This window comes from Falco punctatus (genome assembly GCF_963210335.1).
Source record: "Falco punctatus genome assembly, chromosome: 10".
Classification (NCBI taxonomy): Eukaryota; Metazoa; Chordata; class Aves; order Falconiformes; family Falconidae; genus Falco; species Falco punctatus.
Genome location: NC_137590.1, coordinates 23,487,492 through 23,512,816, shown reverse-complemented (window position 1 = coordinate 23,512,816; position 25,325 = coordinate 23,487,492). Strand labels below are relative to the sequence as shown.

At 36.6% G+C, this 25,325-nt stretch overlaps 1 protein-coding gene across 2 annotated transcripts in view; it reads right to left on the bottom strand.

Annotated features, from left to right (window-relative positions):
* Positions 1 to 25,325, bottom strand: part of LUZP2 (leucine zipper protein 2) — a 291,793-nt gene that overhangs the window by 42,765 nt on the left and 223,703 nt on the right. For both annotated transcript variants that reach the window (XM_080405373.1, XM_080405374.1), the window contains 2 exons: positions 16,654 to 16,728; positions 12,418 to 12,582 (listed from right to left, as the gene is read on the bottom strand). In XM_080405373.1, the coding sequence (XP_080261499.1) occupies positions 12,418 to 12,582; positions 16,654 to 16,728 (240 nt within the window). The remainder of the gene's footprint in view (positions 1 to 12,417; positions 12,583 to 16,653; positions 16,729 to 25,325) is intronic.

Genomic DNA, 25,325 nt, shown 5'->3' with positions numbered 1-25,325 from the left:
TATAACTCCCAGGTCTGCTTGATGCGTGCGTGCTTCCATCAAAGAATGTATATTTTAGAAATAGATCAAGTTTTTTTATTGCAATGTTAAATTAAAACATAAGGAAGCATTCCTATCTAAAAGGAATTCATCTCTTTATTGCTGATGAGTTGTACTTAGAAACATAGTTTATCATCTGCTCCTGGCCATATGTACTTCACAAGTCAGCTGATCTCACAAACATTAATCTACATTGCTGTTGGGAGCTTTTCTAATCAACTAACTAACTACAGGAAAACTCAAAAAGAAAAAAAAAAAAAAAAAAGAAAAAAAAAAAAAAAAGGCAGCAAAGGCTGCATAATCTGCCTACAAAGCTACAAAGCAATGAAAACCATAAAGTACTGGGCAGCATGTCACTGGGGCTAGACAGAACTTGCTCCAAACCAGCTAGGATGCTAGTTCATCCTCAGCCCTTTCTGCTGCCTTTTTTATCAGCTGAAGCCGGACTGCTTTGGATGCTCAGGACAGCTAAATTAAAGACAGCTGGGGTTATGGGTTGCACTTCATTACTGTAACAGGAACACGAATTAATGAAGAAAAAAATAAAAATTATAAAGCCTTTACTACTCCCTGATGCCAGTGTACTAAGAATTATACATGTCAGTCCCCTTCTACACCACATTTGAAGGGTACTAAAGCTGCAGTATATGCATTCCTGCTAGGATGCCATCACATATTTCCAAACTGATGGTTACACACTCATGTGTAGTATGATGCCTAAATAAACAGCACAGTAGAACTTGTACATAAATTCAGGCAAGATGAACGCCATTATCTGTGGCTTATAGCACTACTGTTCTGGAGGGTAAGTGCATTTTCTGACAAAGTATAAATACCCGAGATGTATATTTATATGGCCATAAACACAAAGTGTTTCTAAAGCCATTCTACAATAGACACATAACCACATAGTACTCCTAGGACCCATTGGATTAAGTGATTGGTGAAATATTAAGCAGGTAGCTGTCATTATAAAATCTGAAATGACTGAAGAAAATTAAATAAATAAAACAGAATAGAAGAGCTTGACATGTTTACCTTTCAAAGTTTTCCGTAATTCTTGATCCTATACCTAATGATTCCTATGGCAAATACTTCAGAATAACAAAAGGTAGTCTAACACCAAATTTTATCAAGATAGTGGCAATCTTCATAATAAAGAACAGGCAGGATCTACAAGGGCAAGAAGCAGCTGTTGGACATAGCTGTTCACTAATGCATTAATTTGTTTCCACATCGTTCTTTAATCACATTTTTTCCTAGCAACTTCTGACTAAGTTGTATGTCATGTGCTTATCTGTGTCCTTTTTCTTCATCATTTTGGCCTGTTGCCTGGATAACATGCCAGGACGTAATTTGCCAAGGCTGCAAACTGGAGTCAGTTGTGATAGACTGGCTTGACAGAGAAAGACATTTCCATTCAGGCTCTTAAAAGTAAAAAATGCATCATTCCATGCGTTTGGAAAGAGCTTAACTCACATTAGGCCAATTTAAATAATAAATAATAATGGGCTGGACAGCAAAGTCAGGAGGCATTTTCCTCAGAGCAGTAGAATGTTGCTAGGAGCACTCAGCAGGGATGATACAATGTGCCAGATGTTAAATTATTCTGTAATGACATTTACTGTTCTGGTCAATATTTTGTCTCTTCAGCTCTCTTATCTAAAAATCTAAATATCTAAAAACCAAAATACCCTTAACAGTAATAGAGAATAAGGGGTGGTTATAATTATGCTTACCTGAACTGGATTACAGAGGGAGAGTTACCCAGTTTTTTTTCTTTTAGTGAACATCCATGTAAGAAAAACACGCAGAATTCAGACTGCAGTTGCACTGGATCACAACACGCAAAATAGCAAAGAAGGTCTGAGGTAGGTAGTTATAACACTTTTTTTGCTGAATTTCTGATACTGAGGACACGAATGAAAGCACAATTAAGGGTTTTATACAACTAATAAACTGCTAGAACAAAATTGTCATATACACAAAAATTTGTATAGCAAACCTTTGCGGCAAATATTATGCCAGGTAAGACTAGATATCCACAAGGTTTTCTTCTGTTCTGAGTGCGTATGACAACATAATAAATTCACAGTTTAAACCAACTGTCACTGATGCCAAACCATTACTCCGACATAGCATCAGAGACTGAGGCTAGACAGCAGAAGTCTTATTTTCTGAGTGGCCTAGTTACTCATGAACACTTATGTTTAATGCCAGAATGCAATTAGCTCACTTGATATGGATGATTTCATGTCAAATTTCTTCTAATAACCATTTGTTTAGCAGTAAATCTAGATGTCTATTGTAAATGTATCTGTAGCTAAAACAACAAGAAAAGGAAATATAATTAACTAGGTTTGAAAACCAGAAGTTTTTGTTGGGTCAGCATACATATAAGAATTATCAGAGAAAAAACTTGTTAATATATTTATACAAGTCAATTAACTATATTAAATTATATCTATATTTATAATTTCTCATTCTCTTAATAATAGCTAAATTTTACCATCATTTTTTCATAGAGTGTACAAGTTCAAATATGTAATATTTTGTAGCATGCAAAGTTCAAGGATGGCTGGAGGGATGGGTGGATGCTCAAGGATACAGCTACATGTGTAAATACACCAACTTCACATATAAATACACTTTCTACTTGTCTTCATTTTTCCACCATTTCTAAAATTTTAAAACAGGCTGTCCTTCACTGCAGAGGAAAAAATAACAAACCTTTCTTTTAAAAAACTATTAAGATAATTAAGCATCTTGAGGTGGTTTTATTTGTTATTTCTTGTTGTTGTTTTTTTTTATGTTATAATACTTAAGAAACAAACAAGCAAGCAAACACATTCCTTCAATAAGGAATTGTCTTGATTTTTTACAGCCATGACAAAGGAAAAAGCAATTAGCTGTGGGATAATGAACACTGTATAACACTTCTTACACTTCAGAGCAGCAATAATATGCACCATCAGAACATGCTTTACAGACAATTACAGTTTTCCCAGATGAACAAAACATCTACTGAAGTTTTACAGTCCCAGACACGAACATCTGTATTTTCGGGAAGACAAAGCCGAAGATGCCCAGCCCCAGAAGAGTGACAGACCCCAGGAGAACCACCTTGGTGAAGCCAGAACCCTCCTGAACCATGAGCTGAGGTTCATAAATGAGGTCACTTGAAAAAATGATTTTCCTTGTGAGACTTTTGACTTTTTGCCCTAAGTTAAGCCCTAAGGGGGGCTTTCTCATTGATTTATAAAAAGATAGGAGTCCTGATAGAGGAACCTTTTCCAAAATAAGCTCTGTTTGCTTCCAATTGTCTGTTTAAGTCCCTTCTTATAGAGACAGTTGTTCTTATAAAAAAGATACCTGACAATACAGTTAGCATCATGACCACAGTTCCATCCACAGAGATGAGGACTATTATTTTTCAAAAGATATGAGAAAACGGGATTCCATCAATTATCCATAAACTACCTCAAAATATTTAGTACTAGAAAATATTAGTCATTTATTAGGACTCCATTTTTCACCACTGCACACTTTCAATTTAAGCACCATCCACTGAACTTTTAAGGATTTCAACAAATATAGGTTTGATACTAAAAGATTTTTTATTTTAAATGACTGTCTGCTTTTCCATTGTGTGAGAGCACATTTCTTCAGACTATATTACTTTTTTTTACATCTTATTGATTATTATTTTAACACAAAATAGCAAATGTAGAATTAAGGCAAGCTTAACAATTCTGGAAGATGATGAGACCTAGGTGTAGGCCACTAGGTGATTTCTTAAATTGCTCAAGACTAAACTGAACTTGGATGCATTCGATTTATCACCAGTCCATTCTGCATTTCTTCTGCTTTGTGATTCAATACCATGTTTTTAATCAAATTGCTAGAAAATTCCTATTAATGGCCAAAATGCAAAGAGTCAATAAATATTTTCTTTGTGAGTACTTTCCAAATCATGTCTTTGCGCAAATCAAAGAGAAAGATCACTATCTCTAATGTTTCCCACTTGGCTCCATATACACATATCAAGTGAAACTTTGTAATAGTAGATTAATAATACATATTGTATATAGGATACTCGGATTAATTATTTTCAAATAAATCTTTAATATGTCCTTGGGTAGCAAAATCCCCTTTGGAATACTTTCACAATTACATTCAAGTTTGTAAGCCACTTAAAATGATTAATTAGATCCTCTGCACATTTTGAGCCTTTTTTTACACGTAATATTGGTAGAAAAAAGTGCTGATGCTAACAAATTTTAAAATAGGTTTACTAACATGCAACTGCAAAGGCACATACATGACTTTTTTTTAACAGAACACGTAATGAACACGTCAGCTAGGGAAGTCAGAAGATAAAACAATGTGTTATTATTTTTCTGCTAAATGCAACTTTAACTAAAACTAGAAATACCGTACGTTTCCCCAATCATCTCCACTGTCACCGGGGGTGGGAAAGAGAGAAAGAAACACTAAAAAAACCTCACTCAGTATGAGACATGAGTAGGAGAGGAAAGATATCTCTATAATAAATAACGTCTGAAAAGTAATTACAGGGATCTTCTCTCTCTTCCTTTTGGTAGAGAAAAAGACAGGTGAGCTTGTCCAGAAAGCTGCTGAACGCCGCAGCAAGCCTGAGGCAGCTTTAGCATGGGGCCTGGTTTTAGACTAAAACAGAATTTGAAAAGATGGGTGTAAGCTGCCCGTGCTAATCTTCAGGTCCATGCAAGACCATTAGCCATACCTAACAATGTTTTTTTGACGTTATTTAAAACATCCTTGAAGAAATTTCAATTTTACATTCTCATATCCCTTTTTAACCACTGTCATGCAGTAACCCACAGTATTTTTGAGCTATATTGTGTACTAGATCATGGGAGACTTTATAGAAACCTCTGATAAGTACAGACATTAGTTAAAAAAGGGGACACTTGGAGTGAGACTTTGGAGTATTTTTCATCCACAGGCAAACTGACCACAAAAAGTGCAGTGAGAAAAGGTTACTGGTTACCTCTTCAGCTTATTAGCCCATTGCTAATTTCAGTTGAACCCTGGGATAATGGACCAGTCCAGCTACTTATACTCTAACAGGGAGGAATGAAGTCAAAGAGTTAATGAAATGTAGGTAAGTATAGATTGTGTCACTGAAACTTGAAGGAGAATGATACTGGTTTAGGGTTGTGGACTAAATAAGAGATGCCAGCTGTTTTTCTTCCAATTTCCCTTGATTGTACTCAGTTGAAAAAAAAACCAAAACAAAACTAAAACTAATTTACTATCAAGATAATGTGCTAATAATGAAGACTTCTTTAAAGTAAGTAATAAAAGCAAAGAGCTTCAGCTTTCAATTTAATGATCTCTGGTGTGAAAGGTTCCAGCATGTAATAAAATTTTATTAAAAATTAGTCACTGAAGAAAAAAGGCTGTAGAAAAAGTTCTGTGCAAGCTTTATGAGGCAACAGCAAGCACATATTCAGTCTGAAGCAAATTCTGGACACAAAAGATATGAGGAAGAGTTGCCATACTCTAATGAATCATCATTAGCAATAATACAACACTATGGCTGATATCTTATTAATTGTAATCAGAATAAGTTTATAAGTCCAAAAAGGACTATAAAAAGCAGAAGGAGAGAGATTTACATAAAGAAATAAGTCATGGTAGTCATGTTTCTGCTATCAAATTACCTTTTACCTTTTAAAACACAAATTTCTTACTACATTAGCCTTACAGATACTCATAGTACCTGAGTTTTCTATGGTAAGTACCTTAGAATTTAATTTCAGAGTAAAGAATACGTGTTTCCTTCTAAACCAATGGGTAGTGTCATTTTTCAATACTATTTTATTCTCATAATGTTTATGCATTAGGAAAGGGTTATATGATTATGTCATTACTGCATATTACAAAATGTGGCTGACTCTGCATTAAGTTAATTGCCTTTTTTCTTTTTTTCTTTTTTTTTTTTTTTTTTAATTATGGTTTTCCAATCCCAGTGTTGAATGCAAAGATCTGCAGGTCACTGAAACTGCAGGTGTCAGTGATATCTCGTTAACTCTGGCAGAAGCAAAGTTGGAGGCAACAAAAGCAGAAAAGCCTGAGGTTCTGCAGAGGCTGACTTCCTAAGGCTTTAATGCAGCACAAATCTATTCACTGCCCTCAATGTTCTTACTGGTTACTTACAGCTGACATCAGATACTATATTTTGGGCCCTTAGGTTAAACCTCTGTTTCCTTTGACAAAGCTACAAGGACACACAGTGGAGTTTTTCCCCTCAATTTTGAGCAGACAATTAATATCCAAATAAACCCAAGCACGCCATGCTATATTTATATTAGTTTGTATTTTCCTGGAGCTCTATTAAATGAAAAGGTTTGCTTTATTTTTTCACACTTACATAGATTTTCCATTTACCACAGCAGCCAACAAAAAAGGCTGAATTTTTGTTTAAAACCTGCCGCTGTTTCAGGTCTACCCTTGTATTTTGTGATCTTTTTGAAACAGACCCTTTGAAAAGCTGCCTCAGACAATCCTGGACCCTCTGCTCTCCCCGATCTGATGATCCTCTTGTAGGAAAAGAAATAACATAATGAGGTTTACTATTCTGAACTTTAACACAGGGATAGGTGTCGAAGAGTATACTTTGCTAGACAGAATGAGAGAATAATGCTGAGAAGTAGTTAGGAGAAATTATGAAGAGTATTTAGCAACAAAGGATGAGAATGAAAGCAAGCAGGGAAATAGAGGAAAAAACCTGACTGCTAGAGCCTTACCCTGCCCTCATGGTCTGAAATATCAGACAGATGCTGAGAATTATTTGGGTAACAGTGAGGCAGTCCACAGCAAAAACCAATGGACAATTGGAAAAGCACAGTCACAAACATTTCACATTCTAAAGCTTTGTTTTTCCAAATCCACAAAACAGAGACTATGTTACCAAAAAGCGTATACATACTCTGAATTTCAGATACCAAATTCACTAATACATTTTTAATTTCAGACTAGCATCTTTTATTTTTCAGAAGTCTATTTGCCCATCTTTCTGCCTCTGGGGTGGGGTTATCACACACAGGATTTGGGGTGCTCCCTGACATAATGTTACAATGGCAGTTTGAAATGTAAAGCTTAAAAGAAATAACTTCCAAGTCATGTTTTAAGCATGTTGTTCAGAGGTTACCCTGAGTAAAAATAATAAGACACATTAGAAAAGCTTTCAGTGTCTTAATCTTTCCTGTAAGGACACAAATAAGTCCATAATTATATTTGTGTTGTTTCACAGGTTCTTGAGCAAAGAATTTGAAATTGCTTTGTACAAAGGGTCAGAACCTTCATTTATACTGGAATATTTTGATAAATTATACAAATGGTAATAGCTCAGATTTTAGAAAACAGAAATTATTTCCTTAGGTAATTTGTTCTGATTTAGGTTTCTTTCCTGACTGACAAAAGGGAAGAGATGAGATGATACATCGCTACAGTCAGATGGTTAATTTTTCATGAATTTGAAGTCATTCTGTTAGTTTTCTAGGATTTACACAAGCACTTTTTAAAGCCTATTAACATAAACGTGGTTTGGGTCCAACCTATACATTCCAAACATTTCTTCATTCCTTCAAAATGTATTTATATGTTTTGAAGAAACAAACATACATCTCTATTTGTTTTCTTCGCTTTCTAATAAATTAAATAATGATAATATCCTGCAATATTATCAGTAATAAGATAATTATGCAACTAATATTTAGAACAAATAATTAACTATCGTATAATGATTTTATATAAATATTTATAACCATTCTTTTTAGTTTTGTAGAATGAAATGGATAAGGTCTAGAGCCCAAGAAATATTCCGGCTTCCTAGATATATCATCGATCCTTTATAAATAGGCTTTTCAAAAAAACCTTCAAAACTCCTGATTAAATCAGTGAAGAAGCTTAGACTCTTGACAGTATGATCATGCTATTGTTTCAGTAGCCCTGCTCTGCTTCTGTAACAGATGCTCAGTATCTATGTACTCAGCATAACTGGAGCTTAAATTTAACCTAAATACGTTATTTATGTATCAACACAGAAAACTCAGCCTCTTAACTTCCTATATAGCCATTTCAAAATGCTTTTCAGACTCCCTTGTTCTTGCCCAACTTTCCAGACTTGTGCATTCTTCGAACAAGTCTCACAAGCTCTCCTCATTCCTCCTCCAACAAGAACACTTTCTTAGGCTTCATAAAGGTCCCCAAGCTTACTTTGATGGGGAATGAAGTATTTATTTCCAGATAAAAGGAGGATGCTCCACGGTACTTCAACTTTTCTGAAGTTTTACACTAATCAATATATGCTGGCATCTACGATATACACATTATACGTGAGGCAGAGGCAACGGGTCCTTGCAGCAGTTTATATCACAAGTAATGCATTTTATTGTGAGATATTTAAAAATTTTTTAAAAGTAATCATAGTTCCCCTTTCAGTCTGGACTATTCATTTCTGAAGAAGGGTAGTTCTCATTCTTATTCAGCCTGGATTTCCTTCAGAACACTGACGTGGCATTCACAGGTGGTCTTTCCACCTACGCTCTGTACAGTATGAGAGGGTGTGTTATTCTTCACCATCTAAAATTCATGTGTATTTCCACTTCTTAAAATAGTGCCCTTCACAAAATACACAAAACCACAGGGCATTTATAATGAAGGAATTAATTCGGGGAAAACATGAAACAATGTTTTTGCATTTGGCAAAACCACTGTAGAGCAAACTAGTCACTGTTATTCTGGTATGTGCATCACTGTATTCCACATCATTTGTGTATTCAACCTCGCTACTGGAAATAGACTCTTCTGTTTTCCTTCTGATTTTAGTTTGCCATTAATTTTCCACAGTGTTACTAAAGCTCATTTTGTTGCATTTGGAGCACAGGTATCTTTACACTGCACAACGAAAGATATTTGAATGATAGCTATTACTGCAATATTTTTTTTTATAAGGTATAACGTTAACCTTTTACAGAAAGAGGAATTAAACCAAATGGAGTAAGAATGCATTTAATCTACTAACTCCACGTAAATGGTCAGAGTTGTTTGCTATGCTGAGATACATTAAGTGCAGAGAATGCCTCGGTAGGAAGTCAGTCTCAGTGCTCTGATTCACGGATTATACCAGCCCACATTTCCCACAGCAGGTAGCCCAGTAAATGTTACAGTTTTCATCCATTAACAATGCTGTAAGTACACAAGTCTTTAGGCGCCCATCTGGAGATTAAAAAGAAAAGTGAAGTTTCAGTCCTCCTCCTTTCTCTTTATTTTTCTCTTTCCTCATCACCTCTGTAATGGCAATAAGGCAGGAAAGTTGCTACAACACAAGCCACATCCAGCAACTCTTGGCTAGTTTGGAAGCATTTTCCACCAGCAGAACATGGAATGGTTATTGCTGCGACATTACAGTGTTAAAAACCCCTCTATTATAAAAATAATTGTCAACAATCCAGAAAGTTAAAGACCTCATAGTTCAGGATTAATGATCAGCCTTCTGGTTATGCTTGCTTTTAAGTTGTTAGTGTCACTGAACTTGTATGCACAGAGCCCTAAATCCATTTGTAGTGGTCAATGCTGTCAGCACCACTCTCGGTGTTATGACAGGTGTGTGACAGCTAAAATGGTTTGGGTCTGAAATATTAGTGCCAATTCACATGGTAAATTCTATATTTTACATTCTTGTACATTGTAAATATGAACTCATTTAAGACAAGTCACAAAGCACACCTCAGACTGATACTACATTTGTTCACTTTAAAGGAACTTTTTTTGTGTGATTAAAATGCAAGAATTTCCCATTTCTACCTACTCTTTCAAATTACTGAACAACAACTTTTTTGTACTGATTTAGGTACTCCTATGCACTGATTTGTTAAACCGTGTTTATGCTTCTTTATGTCATATTCTCTAGAAAGACCAAAATACCTTGCTAGGAAATAAGTTTTTAAAACAAACCTTCCCAAGAAATTTGACAATTTGCTTTCCTAATTATCCTTTCTACACCATCTTCTTGTGTTAAATATAATTTCTAACAAGCATTTCAGGTAATGAATACAGATATATAACCTACTTATTTGCAACATTTATTTATTTTTGTTTTAAGCAGGCAGCCCCCCAGTCCCAGGAATAATTGTTCCCAAGTGATACCTACGATGTACCCTTCAATGGATTTATAATAAGTTTCACATTTTTAGAGAGCAATTTTTAGGCTGGATAAGAATATCTATGCAACAAAATATTTACCAAAAAATCATCATTTCTTTCCTGAAAGTGAAGCTGCTTCTTATCAGACACGACAAAATGTGTAAGTGCTGCTCATCTGAAGTTCCAATTTTTACATATGAAAACATATTTAAGTAATCACACCCATTTATATTCTTCTAAAAATACTAGCCTGCTATATCAAAATGTGTATGCAAACATAATTTTAGAAAAAGAAAGCTATACATCTGTAGTTAGAGTCAGCTGGTTTGTAAGAGGAAGAAAACGCAAAGGAAAAGATACATAAGCATGGATATCTTCATTAAAAAAGTCTTCTATTATACAGCTCAAGCTCAGAGGTTATAATTCTGGACTGGCTATGACTCTTTGACAACCTATTTCACAGTAGCAGGTTTCAGTGCTTCTATAATCACAGATAATGCACAGATTTATAATAATGAGGTGTCAATGTGTGGAAGAAGAGGATTGCAGACCATTATTTTTTCAGACATGTTCATGGCATATGCCAAGTGCAGAGAAATGCGAGCAAATGTCTATGAAAGAGGCGGTATAACTTATTCAAGCACTTTTGGGTACAGAAGACTAAATGCTGGTTCTCCAAAGGATGAAGCATGGAAATGCGGATACATTTTACAAACGGGAACATTAAACACAAATCCGTACCATCATGAAAAACAGAAGGAAGGGTATTCCGTGTTTCAGTCAAATATCAAAATCTAATTCTACTCTCTACGCTGTATTCTCACATCCTTCCTTGCGCTGCAGCAATACCTGCACAACCACGGAGACCTCAAATGCTGGAAGGCTCGGACCCTATAGCAATCCCAGCTTGTGAGGCCCTATCCTTCAGCACCCGCGCTTCCATGGCAGGGGCACAAACACTTCCAACCTCAAGAGAACAGTAAGAACAAGACAGACAATTCTACAGCCACACGAGTTAGGAAAAACGTAGGATCTCAGAGTGAAGCTCAGTCTGCATGACCTACACAAGAGGAGCCCGCTGTCCTGCAGAATGTAGAACCAGTGATCTTAATCTCAATGAGCACTAATACCCTCGTGTCCTGCTATTAATTATTACAGTGCTTTTGTTTCCAGAAGTGCTAATCTTGGGGAATGATTGTTTCTTCCTATATAACAGTGATTAAGGAACTGGTGAACATTACTTTTAGAAAAGTAACAACACGAGATCCAGTTTTATAATTATAGTCGGCTTTTTGAAATTGTATTTCAATTTTTATTACATGCAGAAAGATTACTAATTTTTGGCTTTGGCCTCTGTACTAATAGTGAATATCAACAGCTGCCGTATAAAAAATTACCAGTTAGATATGAGTTAGCAATTCCCAATTTTATTTCAGGAAAGAGTTTTACAATTTAAGGAGGACATTAAAGTGTCCTTCAGTCTTTCTCCTGTAAAACTTCCTTTTTAATTGAAATCACAGTTTTTCTTCTAGATCTATTGAATCAGTTGAATACATGAACAAAATACAACCCTGCAGATGAAAATTATGAGGACAGTTGTTAATTGCTATAGAACTTGACTGTATCAAAATCTTTCAATCTACTGAGTCAAAGCACATTTTTTCCATGCTTTTTCTTAAACTACCCTGCCCATCCTGCATGATTGGAATATTCCCTATGGCCCATTATCAATTCCATAGGCCCCTTTTGGCAAACTTCATCTGGGTGTCCCAGATTGTTTTATGTTTTTATATCAGTCTTTTTCACTAAAAAACCCATGATGAGTAAAAACTGTCTTACCGTTTAGGGCTATATTACCACAAATGCACTATCAGTGCCTGACAGGTAAAATGATCCTACGAATTAGCATCCTCACTTATTTTAGATGCAAATCCATCTTCCTTGTAGATTTGTTATGCAGACATGGTCCATTTAGCAAGCGATGGAATTCTGTTCCTCAGCACAAAAAATAGCTGCTCCCCACCTTTAGCAAAAGTTTATTGACATCAGAAACAGTCTTAAAATATCCTCAAAATTCATCCTAATCTTTCAATGAATTTAAAATCCTCCTTAGTTCCAGTTTGATGCTCTTACAGGACAAACTTTCAAAGATGTTTTAAAAAAACAACCCGAGAGAAACCATACCTTGGTGCTTGTCACTTGGAATGGAACTTTTGAGCCCTTTGTAACTGGGGATGTCAGCTTCTCAGCTGGCTTTGAAGGGATTAGATTCATAGCAGGAGGCTGATTGTGCAGAACAGAAGACAGGCAAAGCTGCACGGTCTCCTTCAGAGCTTTCAACTGTGACTCCTGGGGAAAATAAGAAATCATCAGTTCTCTAAGATGTGTCATTATGAACAGAATTGCTTGCTTTCTCTCTCTGCATTAAACCAAACATCTTTGAGCAGCTGCTGCTTTTTCGTATTAACAGAAGAAATTAAGGCTGTTTTAAACAGATTTTTTAATACAATCAGGTTACTGTGCATTACACACCAAAATGCCTAAAAAGTCATGGCACTCTTCCCTTTCCTCCATGCAGTTTTAACCACACTGATTATGGCAAATAATTATTGATTATGGTCTTATCTGAAAAGAAACAAAAATACAAGCTACCAAATATCATGCACTGTCTCAGACTTTTGCATGTAATAGTTATAGAGAAGTAAATGTTCACAAGTGTTGCAAAAGATGCAGACTTTGCATGGAATTTTGTTTATAATGTTCAGAATGATTGGTATTTTTCCACAAGTTAAGAAGATTGAATCTAATCCAACAAAGATTACTTCCTTCATGAGTGTATTATGCCGCCGCAGTGTATAGTAAACAACCCATAGGTTTTTTCATCTAAGAATATGATTATCCAGATCCATTACTGTCCATCAAGCCAAACTAAAACTTCTAAGTGGGGAAGTGCTTGCAACTCATGTTAGAAAACTGCTATTTCACTTGCAAAAATACAGATAGATGTATTAAAGAAAATAGCAGTCTGTCATTGAAATAAGCTCAGATGATAAGAACAGAGAGATAACTATGGCACTGAAGAAATCTCTTTTTAAGCCTTTGCTCCATCACAGCAAGAGACTAAAACTCGAAATGTTAGATATTGAGGTAGCTTCCTTAAACTAATTTCAGGGTGAATTAGGCAGCATTAGGCCTTTAAAAAATAATCTTGCTCTTACTCTTAATATAAAGAATGCACCTATAAATACGGGCTACATCAGCACATTTCAACCTTCAAAGATTTTTTTGAAGATAGATAAATAAAGGAATACCATAGCACAAGTTGATGGAAAATATATTGTAGAAGTAACATTACACACTATATATACTACATATGTGAAATATTACATATACAATATAAAAACACTTCACAGTTATACAGACCCTAAGCAATGGCATTTGGCATGCACCACTTTAGTTTATTAACTAAACAAGTATTTTTTAGAACCTGACAAATATTCCATGTTTAACGTCAGATAAACTTTCCCTGAACTGGAACCAGGTAATGTATCTCATAACTGGGAAAATCCGAGCATTTCTTTAAAAATAAAAAGCCAAAAAGAGTTAGTAGGATACATTTCAATGGCAGGATCAGACAACCATAAAAAAAACTATTAATGTATAGCGCAATAAGGGAAATCAAATAAATAGGTGATGTAATACAGTTTTGTTTGTTTGCAAACAGACAAAATTGAATGTTTTTCCCTTAAGATGTGTGCAGTGAGGAGGAGTGCTAGATTATCATCAAAGGGGACAGCACTTTGTATGAATTACTTATTAAAATGTATGAACCTTGAGCCAGACTGATACGTCTCTGACCCAACGGCAGCGTAAAAGGGAAAGGATTACTTTATCCATCTGACTCTGAGATCTTTTAATTTCTAACGGACAACAGAAGATCTTAGCATACGTCTTTTCATGTACTATGTGTTCCTCCTACCTTTTCAACAAGTGACTGCACAAAGAACATTAATCATCATTTGACATAGTCAAAATAGACTCAGACACCAAACTGGCAGAGGTAGCAGACTGTCTAATTTTGCTTGAAGATACTGACTGAGCCATTATAACACTATAAGACCCTAGTGCTTCCTGCACATCACACTCATGTGAAACCACACTCCTCCTGTCCAGAAACCCCTCTGGATAATTTCTCATCCTTTCTTCTCTCACCCTGCCAGGCAGCGCTTGTTCTGCCTTGGCTACGGCCAGCCATTTTGCCATTCCAAAAGTAAAAGCTGAGTATGTTATTTTGCTTTCATCCTGTGGGTAGCAAAATTCAATGTTGACTTTGCTGGTAGGAGACGTATAAATCAGCAGCACAAGAGCACAACATAAAGGAACACTATTGGAACTAGGGATGTCATTTGATAAAGTTCTCAATCAGCTTGCATAGATGTGATCGTGGTCAAAATAGGCTGCTTGCTGGTCAAAACACTGCCAACATATGATGCATGTCCTCCCATTTCCCAGACTTGTTAATACCCTCACCATGTGGTTGCATTCAATATAGAATAATTTGGGTTGTGGCAACGCAAAATTTGACAATCTTCCAAGGTTCCATCGTGGGAACTAGAAAAGTGCTATAGTGCAAATAAACTTATGATAGACGTTAAGTCCACTGTCAGCACAAACTGATATTTAATAGAAAAGTCTGATACCCTCTCAAAAGAAAAATATGAATTAATGCCTATTTATAAGCACAGTTTGAGATTCGATCATTCGATTATTCATTTCAAATACAGCTCAGGTTCCAAAAACGCACATGGCTTCACACTGCTTCCATTCCTTTATCTGAAACTACGTGTGCAAACATTGTCAAAACAGTCAAGGCCAAGTCTTCACTGAAGACATGGATGGACCATTGGATGTCTCTAACTCTTTTCAGTTCATAGCTCATACAGAAAAGCTCTTAGCCAGCAGGAAAAGGTACCTACAGCTTGAATGGTCTTATTACTCTGTAGTTAGAACTAGTCAAACACAGGCATTCTTAGTCTCATAAAGCTGCCTCACAATTCTGACTAGTGTGAACTTTGTCTTTTTCCTTCACTTGCACTGCTTTTTCTACTCCTGCTTACCATTCCCACTGCACTTTCACAGCATGTAAGCAATGATGCCATCCATTGACTGTCTCAATGATGACTTGCCAGATGGCGACACTGGGCTTCTGGTAAGCCTATAGAACCATAACTGAGCTCTAAATTCAAATTCTATAGTATATGATAGGAAAGAAACAGGGCTAGAGAAGTCAGTTGGGTGTCCTGCAGATCCCCTTTTAATTTGCAGACAGGGTTCCTTAATAGCATTCTCATTAAAAGTTCCTGTTGTCAAATGTTCTTTGCTTTCTCCTTCACAACTGTCTGCATTATAACAAATAACTGCATTTAGAAGCTATTTATGGCAAACAATACTCTCTTGCCATTGCCACAGACAGCGTATTGGCACTAGTGAAAGACCACGTCTCTGAGTGTTATACAAGCAAAGAAGGAACATGCTTAATTTTTAAATTAATATCTGGAGCAGTTCAGTTCAGTGTACTAACAAGAAATGCATGATATATCACCAGATGCACACACAGGTTTGAATAATGTTACTGTGAGCACTGCTTCCATGGATGACATTTTGCAATGCTGGTTGCAAATCCTCACTCAAGAGGATGATTTCAGTGATTGCAATATTGAAGATTAAAGAAAAATGCTTTTATTGCATGAGGCATACTTTGTTGTGGGTTTTTTCCAAATGTCTAACAGAACCTGAAAATACTAGAAAAAACCAAACCAAGAAAGTAGTCTTTGATAACGTGTTGAAGATTTTTGTCCTTTCTGATAAATTGCTTCCCTATTGCATGATATTTTCTTCCCAGATGCCTTGAAGGAAGTTTCCCTGTTGCACAGCCAACAGGAGGGAACATGCTCTGCTGTGTCCCTTTCCTGGGACTCCCCATAGCCCCCCTGACATGAGTGAGCACCTCTGACCACAGAAGTTAGCTCTGTCACATCAGTCCCACCCTAACAAGAGACTGATCCATTTCTATACTGCACCTTCCTTAGAACTATGACTAAACCTCAGATAAAAATCATATCAGTTACAGGGACATTCTTCTTAGTGTGCTTCTGTTTGTAAAAAATTATAGCATTTGGCTTTCTATGGGATTTTGAGATGTTTCTAATTTGATTGCCCTCCTCTTAAATAACTTTGCAGTTGTACTTAACTTGATGCATCATAATTAGCTCCAGTGATTTCAGTAACATTACTCCCAGGTACATTCAATTAAGTATGCGTCTAAATCATTGCAAGACTTTCATTTGTTTTTGTCAAATTACACTGAAACACTCACAGCTGATAGAGATAAACATGCTTACATTATGTTACACATCTTACTTTGTCAAGGGCTGCTTTTTCCAGTTCATCTTTTGCAACTGCTAGTTTTTGCTCCAGATCTGTTAGCTGTTGTGCCTGTGGGAATAAAGAAGAAAAAGCTGATGCTACAATGCATTTTCCCCCCATAATTTTTCATACATTGCCTGTGAGAGAGGAAAGGATATAAATTTTACAAGTAATATATATGAATTAGGTCAGAATTGCTTGCAATAAGACCCAGCCTCAAGGGATTTTTCCCCCCCCCCCTGAGAAAAAGTGTATTTTTATGTGGGAATGGGGCTCAAATCTGTTCCATTTATGTAAATGGAAGTTTACTCTAATTTCAATGTTGGTAGCAAAAGTAATTCCGTACTATAAAGTATTTAGAATTATGCCATAATACCCTTCTGGAAAATTCAAAGCAGTCAAACAGTTTTTATTATTTTGTTTGGTTTTCTGACTTCTGTTTCTGATTTGAAACATACTTTTTTAGTTTTAGGCATTGTGATACTACCATTAACGTAACTTGGCATAAACAGAGAAATCAGAAAACACCCAAATGTTTATGCCTGTAGATGACTTATGAAATGCTAATATCTGCTGGTGTACAAGGGGTTAACTCCAGATTTGGTTCTCCATCTCTTCCCTGGAGATATGAAAGGAAGCTACAAAGCTATACAGTGAGAAAGCATTTTTGAGAGATTTGTGGTTGAAGTCAGGGTCAGGCAAGCAGCCTGCACCCTGTGCGGAAGGACTGCTGGCTTTTTATATGACACAACATTCTTTTCCTGCAGAGTCCTTCAGGAGGAGATCTGGCTTTTTATGATGTGTATACAATGTATTGACTGCAGAGGTTCAAAAGGTGCTTTTAAATGCTCCGTAAATAAGGACAGTGATTTTCTCTCCCCTTCCATAGGAGCTAGATACACTCAAACAGGCTGCTCGCTTGACAGAAAAACATTCTCTGCAGGAACTTTCCGTTTTAGGGAAGCAGGAGCTCCCAGATTGCTGCAGTTCTCAGCCCTGTCATTAACAGCACATTAGTATGCAACCAAAAGGAATAAGGTACAGGGGCTTTTATTGGTGTATTTGGGAAAAAAAAAAAAAAAAAAAAAAAAAAGCACTCTAGTTGTTCTTCCTCTTTATGAAGGGAACCATGGAGAAAGGCACCGGACTAACCTGTTATCTTTTCTCTCCGAGATCCTGATTAGGTAACGCACATTTGGTGCATACAGAATAACTGGATAAAGTTCTCATTTCTCAGTTAAAAAGCAACATGTTTTAACTTCGATGAAATATTTGCAAACACCTTTTCCCCCAACATGACCCCATGCTCACCAGGTTTCTGAAGTTCACCCCCAGCCAGATACGATTTCTTGCCAAACTTTTCAAGATCACATGCACGCTGCTGACTGTAGCGTAGCTTAACGTATAACTACACAACATAAATGCTGTTTAGCATAAACCTTACAAAATGTGTTTAACTTGGTCTCTGCACTGGGGCAATGACCTTGCTTCCAGCACACGCCATAGCTGATGTGTTTTAGCCTAGGCAAGTCCTCAGCAGATACCTGGAGTGACGTTTATTAATATTAGGCATAGGCTGTACTGGCTGATATAATGACAAAAGCCTGGAATGTTCAGTTCTCTGCTCATATTAAGAACCACTTTGTCACATTTTAAAACAGGATTAGGCATTTACCTGTGGATTTATCAGAGCAGCCACAGTTTCGTTAGTCAAACCCATGTATGATTAGGAAATCTTGCTTTAAAGCACAAGTCAATCACTCGCTCAGATGCCAGGAAGTCTCAGGTGAATGCAATCCCAAATTTGCACTGCATCATATTTCTTAAAGCCAATACCAGTCACTAGCGCACACACACAGCACACATCAGACCACTGGTTTGGTTCTTTAGCCTGGCAACAGAGCGTCCAATACAGAAAGAATCCTTCCATTTCCCTAGATTTTGCAAAATTCACCTGGACTTATCACTGGCTTATTAGAGAAAAAAACCACCCTTACTAACACATCAGAATTTTTCTAAAGTCCAGTAACATTTGCATTTGTTGCTAAATACAGGACATAATATCACTCACAATAAAGATGGTCCCAGTCAATTTTGAAAGACTGAACGTTAAGCTTGGCTCTATGTCATGCAGAGACAGTTCTCATTAGATGCTAGAGCTAGACCAAGTAATTTCTCACATCGTTAACATATTAATTATTGCTACTTATGAAACTCTTTTTACAATACAGTTATAAAAATTCATACATTTTCAATTAACGAGACTTGAGATCAGAAAAACAGTATATAGAATTAAATAATTTGGATTGCCATTAAAAAGGACATGATACAAAATAATGTTAACATGATAAATGAGAGGCCAGGATGGCATCTCTGATGGGTGCATTGCTAAAGGATTAGAACCCCACGGACGATGATGGATTGCTGCCTGGTGTGGGCCAGACAGCTAGGTAACTTCTCCCTTCGACAGCATCTGCGTTACAGTTTACATCGGTGGAATACCAGAGCTAAAGTCATGTATTGCAGGGTGTCTGGGTTTCTCCAGCACATGGATTACATAGGCATCTGGAGATCTGGGCAGCTGACAGAAAGCGGGTCAGGGTGGCTACAGGTGACTCCTGGCAGAGGAATGTCTGGTGCTAGAGAATATATTGTACTCAAAGAAACTGCAGCCGTATCAAAAATCAAGTTGAAGGAAAAGTGTTGAATTTCTTCAATTGTTGCCTGTCATTATATATATAAAAAATAATATATTGAAATAACAGTGCTCACATCCAGGAAAACTTTTTCAGTTTATGGTGAAAAAGTATTCTTCCAAAGGACAGGCTCATAGTATTAATAAAGTCTTTCTGACTGCGTCATTTGCCAAGCCCTATTCTGTTTTGTTTTTTTTTTAACATTGTCATATTTCAATGAACTAACTTTTTCTGTAACCTTCACGTACATTTATTTTATTTCACAGGTTACTGAGCCAATAGACCAGTCATATCAACCCCACTGACATCAAGTAAGAATAAAATTCTGGCATTAAAACTGCATTTTTAATGAACCACTTCCTTCAAAGTACTGCTTCTGTTTGTTGCATAAAACTAAACCTTTCACTGTTCTTTCCTGGGACAAACATACCCATGCAAAAACATTTAATAACTGGATTATGTATCATTGATAGCAATGTGGTACTTTACAAATAAGCTCCAAGTACAGCTCCTTTTAGTGTTCTTGTTGGTATTTTACCCTGAAAAGGTAGATTTGAACTTTCTTCTGGTCTGAAACATGGCTAGTCCATAGGCTTTTCTGCAGATGATGACTCCTCCAAGTTTACTCACTTCTCAGGAGTCAGGCAAACCCCAAAGCTTTTCACCCATGAGGTGAGTTACTAGGCTTTTCCTGAAGGCACAGGTCAGCCAGACCAGGCTGCGACACTATTTCTCTGTACAATTCAACAAACCAAATAGCACAAGGACTCATTGGGAAAAAAAAAAACAACCAAAAAAATCTTATTTCCTTCTGAGAAGTGCCAGAAACGGGACCCCTTAGTACGATCAAATGCTGAGCATGCTGCACGGGTCAGAGGGAGGACAGGGAGAGTGCTGCCCACCTTTACACCTCAGTCTTATTTGATCCATGATCTATTCAACGTTAATAGTGGGATATGAATTTCACCCCCAGAATAATTAAGGGTTATGGTTCAGGTCTGGTGGGTGATGCAGCTGCACAGCTAGTATAAACGCTGCATGCTTGTTAGCACAGCCAAAAAATGTTTGTTAAAAGGCTTTTTAGCATTTATTTCCCAGAAACTTCATAGAGCGTGTTGATGTGGAATATAAAGCTTATAGGGAGGGCTTTTGCTCTTGGCAGTGATTTTTTTGTGTTTGGTTTAGGGTTTTTTGGGTTTTTACTTTTTAAAAATTTGTCATTGCTTAAAATTCTTCGGGAAAAAAAATATTCCATTCCTTTTCTTTTCATTATACAAAATTTCAAAGGTGTTTTCGGTGTTTTTCTTTTTTTTCCCCAGAAACTGTTTTGGCTTTACATTAGAAGGATTACTCACGTGTGTAGAGATAAATGTAGTCATGACCGGGTTTTCTTCACTTGAAGGCATGATGACTTAGAATTTAACTTGGTTATTACAAAACATTTAAGGACGTATTCTACTTCATAGCAAGGATTGCTATTCATCGAGGACAAAATTATCACACATTCTGCTTAATTAGAAAACATGATTGACTAAGCGGTGTTTAATCACATGTTAAATAGATTGGATATTCTGAAGTCCATTTTTCCCCGCATAGGTCTTAAATAAATAGTTAAGGAAAAAAGACAAAATGTTTACTGTACAACTGTTTATTTTATAATTGATTATATTTTCTAACTAGGACAAATTTTTAAATTGGAAACTGCTTAAGCGGAAACTTGAATAAATTATCTGGTAAACACAATTCTACTGTGCTTATTCTGTAAGCATTATTTGTATCTCAGGAAAACAGAGACTCGAGCTTCTAAATTGTGCTGTTTACTATAGCACAAGGTGTTAAATGTAACCGAAAATAACACTTTTTGGCAGCTATTCCATTTACTCAGATGTGCAGCAAAAACCAGACATTCAGCAACAACTGAATTATATTTCAAACACTTAAAACAAGAAGAAAACTCAGTTAAAAACATAATTTCTGCAAAGTCTTACAGCTTGTACATTTTCTTAATGCTTATTACTACCACAATAATTCTCTCTCTCATTTGTCACTGATCTGGATGTACATTAAAAAAGGAAAAAAAGACCTCTGAGATTTTTTCTTAGCTGAAATTTCACTATTCCTTCCCCAGCCCTCATGCTTTTCCTTCACATAAAACTCATTACAATGAAAGGAAATCAGCAGTTTGCTAGGATTTTAGTGTAGTCGTCAAGCTCTAACTAAAGGAAAATAGCTGTTTCTCTGCAGAAACAGAGGATGCGCCCAAAGAGAAAAGCCACATCATTCACCGCTGTGCCTGGTGTGCCTTTGCACCTCCTAGAGAGAATTTTCCTCTGTTCAGATCAGGCCAGAGCACCTTAGGTTTTAGCACAAGTTGTTATTTCCAATGGATAACCCATCCACATGATTACAACAACCCGCTGCTCTTTCTTTTCTAAGTCAGTCTTCTCTAAACCCCTGTATTGTTTATTTTAGCGGTAAGGGAACACACACTGAGGGGGGGAGCATTTTCCAATTCACGTTACGCATACCAGAATGCTCCACACCTCTATCAGTAGTATGCTGGAAACATTTGCCTCCTCTTTTCTTGAGAGAGGATTAGTTTGCATGTTGCTCAAAGCTTCATTTTTTTCGTTTTGGGGCCTCCTTCTAAAATTTGACCAGTCCAGTGAAAAGTATAATTCAGCCAGGAGGATACAAAACAAAGAAAACAAAACTAGTATTTCTGGCAATATCACTTAACTTAAAAGTGTTTGTCAAGAGGTAACTTCTTTAAACTTTCTATTTTGAAAACGTTACCTCATATTCAGCTGATGAATAAAGTAAAATCTAGAACATCCAACACATGCAGTATTCATTAACACCAGCATATTTGTTATTGCCCCAAAATCAGCCAACAACAAGCAATACAGAAATTTCAAAACCCTCCCAAAATGCAGATTAAATGTATTGCATATATTTTGAGAACTTCATGTTGCCTAGATGGCTCTGAATGTGCTGACAGCAGTATCCCAGAAAACAGGATCAGGCAAAGGGGAGACTAAGTGATGCAGAACTATCCTCTCAAATCACTGTTATTTCTATCTGACTTGGAACAAAGGCCATGGTATTCAAAATTGCCTCTGCTAGGAAGCGCACCCAATTTCGGACATACATGTCAGTGTTAAATAGATTGGATATTATGAAGTCCATTTTTTCCTGCATAGGCCTTAAATAAATGGTTAGGATTGCCTGGAGCTGGGTGATCTCCCAAACAATCACTCCAGAGCATGGTTCATCAAGGAGCTCCAGGGCCAGGAGGGTGGCTGGTTCTGGATTTCAGCATGTGCCAAGTGCCACCAAGGACCTGCTGTCCAGGGCACCACCTGGGCTGTTCCTCCAGCCTCTCCAGTTCCAAGAAAAGCCAATGCACATGGGCACTGCAGCTGCTGCCTGCTCTTCATTTTCAGAGTTTGTCACGTTTGCGCCTGACCATTCCCTCCCTTAGTGCGGGAGGCTGACAGGATGTCTTGTCCTGCTATCCTCAGCACAAGATGTCTTCAATTCTAATCTTTCAGAAAAAGACATTTTTCTTGGCAATTTCTACAACACACCTCCCCCTGCAGAAGCTTAAATGCTGAAGAAAAATGTTTGTGCCAAAACAGTTGCTCTTCAAGTGTGCTTCTGGCATCAGCATTACTCATACAACACCTTGCCCTGTTTTGACATGTAGCACTTGTGGATCTAGGTCCATACTTTCATACAAAACATCCCCACTTTTTCCTGCTACGTATTTATACAAGGTAAGGCTTTGACTCATCTTTCAGCTTTTTGTATGTCTTTCGCTCAGCTTTCTCTGATCGTTGGGCAATTGGGAATTTTTCAATGCTTCACGTGACAAAGTTTTTAAATTTTCCAACCCCACTGGGCATGCTCAAAACCATTATTATAATTAAACCATTGTGAAGATGCCAAAGTTGCAACCGATTTCAATTGGATATCGATAGTAAACATCTCCTCATTTCAGCAGGAGCCAGACCAGGTCTGTAAGTCGATTGAATAGCTGTATGCTGCCAGGTAAGCGTGCAGCTGCTGCTGCTAGGTTTAAGTAAACTTGTCTCATGCTGGTTATTGACTAGCCTTATCTCAGACAGCACCTCAGAGTAGCTATTTAAAACTGCATTATCATCTAATGCAAGTCTCTAATCTCAAAGCCACATCCTCAGGGCCACATGGAAACTTTTGAAATTGTATTTTTCTTTTCATTCAAAAAGTTACAAAATTTTTCATGCTCAAAACTGTGTGGCAAAAAATATACTGTCAATAAACTAATGAACTGGAATTACTAAGTACTGAAAATATATTCACATTTTGCAAACCTGTGATTTCCAAAAGTGCACAAACCTATGAAGAAAATAGAATTGTACATTTATTTCAATAAGGATATCAATGAATTATGTTAATACATAATCCAATGGCCTTACTGGAAAACAGATATGATGACATTCCTCTACCTTCTTGTCCATCACTAATCTGTCTATATTAAAAAAATTCCCATGTCTGCAAATAGCCTGCAAGTATTTTTCAGCAGCCAATTCCGTCTGGATCTTCAGGCATCTCTTGTGTTGCTAACATAATGTGCTAACATTAACACATTACAAATAATTATAACATAGCAACAACATATAAAATGCTAGAATACGGTATTTGAAATGAAAATATGCACCAGCAAAAAGATGCCGTGGTAAACAGCGACATCTGCTTCCTAAGCAAAACACACATAACCTAGATAAGATTTTCTAGATCCCTTTTTGTCAAGGTTGTAAAAACATATTATACCACCACTTAGGGGAAAAAAAAAAACCCCAAAGTTACCTACTACAAAAGAAATCAAATTAAAAAAAATAAAATCTTGTGCTTCAGGAAAACAAGAAGTACTCAGCATAGAGAGATAAAGACCATGCAGCAGAAGACGAGGAAATGGTCCCTATTCTATATTATCTCAACAAGATAGCTATCTGGAAAGTACTCTTACCATCTTTTACCACCCAAACATCAACTACAGTTATTTATGCAACAGCTCATATATATTTTGGAAAAATCAACAAGGCAAATTTCAATTTCCTGTCTGTCCTGGGGGTCTCAGCTACTACTGAGAAAAACAACTCAATAATACCATCTTAAAGCATTTTTCTACATCCAATAAGTAGCCAGATCTAATCACAAATAATTGATAAGCTGCAAACCAAAATCATACACCCAGTGGGCAACATCCAACTGCAGATATAAAAGCGTACAAACTTATTATCTTGACTGGGGTGGAGGGGGGTATAATGCCAAAGTGAATAATCCAGAAACGCATTATAAAAACAAGCATCCTAAGATTCTCATGTGGAATTAAAAAAAATCTACTATTTTCTAAGACTGAACTGAAACGTGTAGCAAGATCTATAGGGATCCTAAACCGTGAAGACTAAGTCCAACACTCATTATACTACAAAGCAGAAATACCTCAAGAAAGATCCCACAATCAAAGGAAACATCAGTTCTTACTCATGACATATTAACCCATAAAATCCTGCACAGCCGACACCCTCAGTCATTCACCTCAGGGTGCAACCTGCCAGATTCATCAGGAAAAAAAGAAAGAAAAAAAAAAACACCAAAAAACGTGGCACAAAATTCATATTGAATCCTATTATTCTCAAAACAGCAAAAACTGAGTTCTGTAAAATTATTACATTCTTGAGATCCACAGATAAATAGCATACTTTTCATATAACGACTTCAAACATCAATAAAATCTACATTATACTTCCATTCCCTCAGCCAGCAATGCAACTGCATTGAGGAATATACTTACAATTTTCTTCCTGCCAGCCTGACGACTTTCAACAGACAAAGATACTCCTTGAAGAAAACACACCTATTTTCAAGCAACTTCAAAATAATAGCTGTATATTACCCCATTTCAACATGAAATATCAGCTCTCC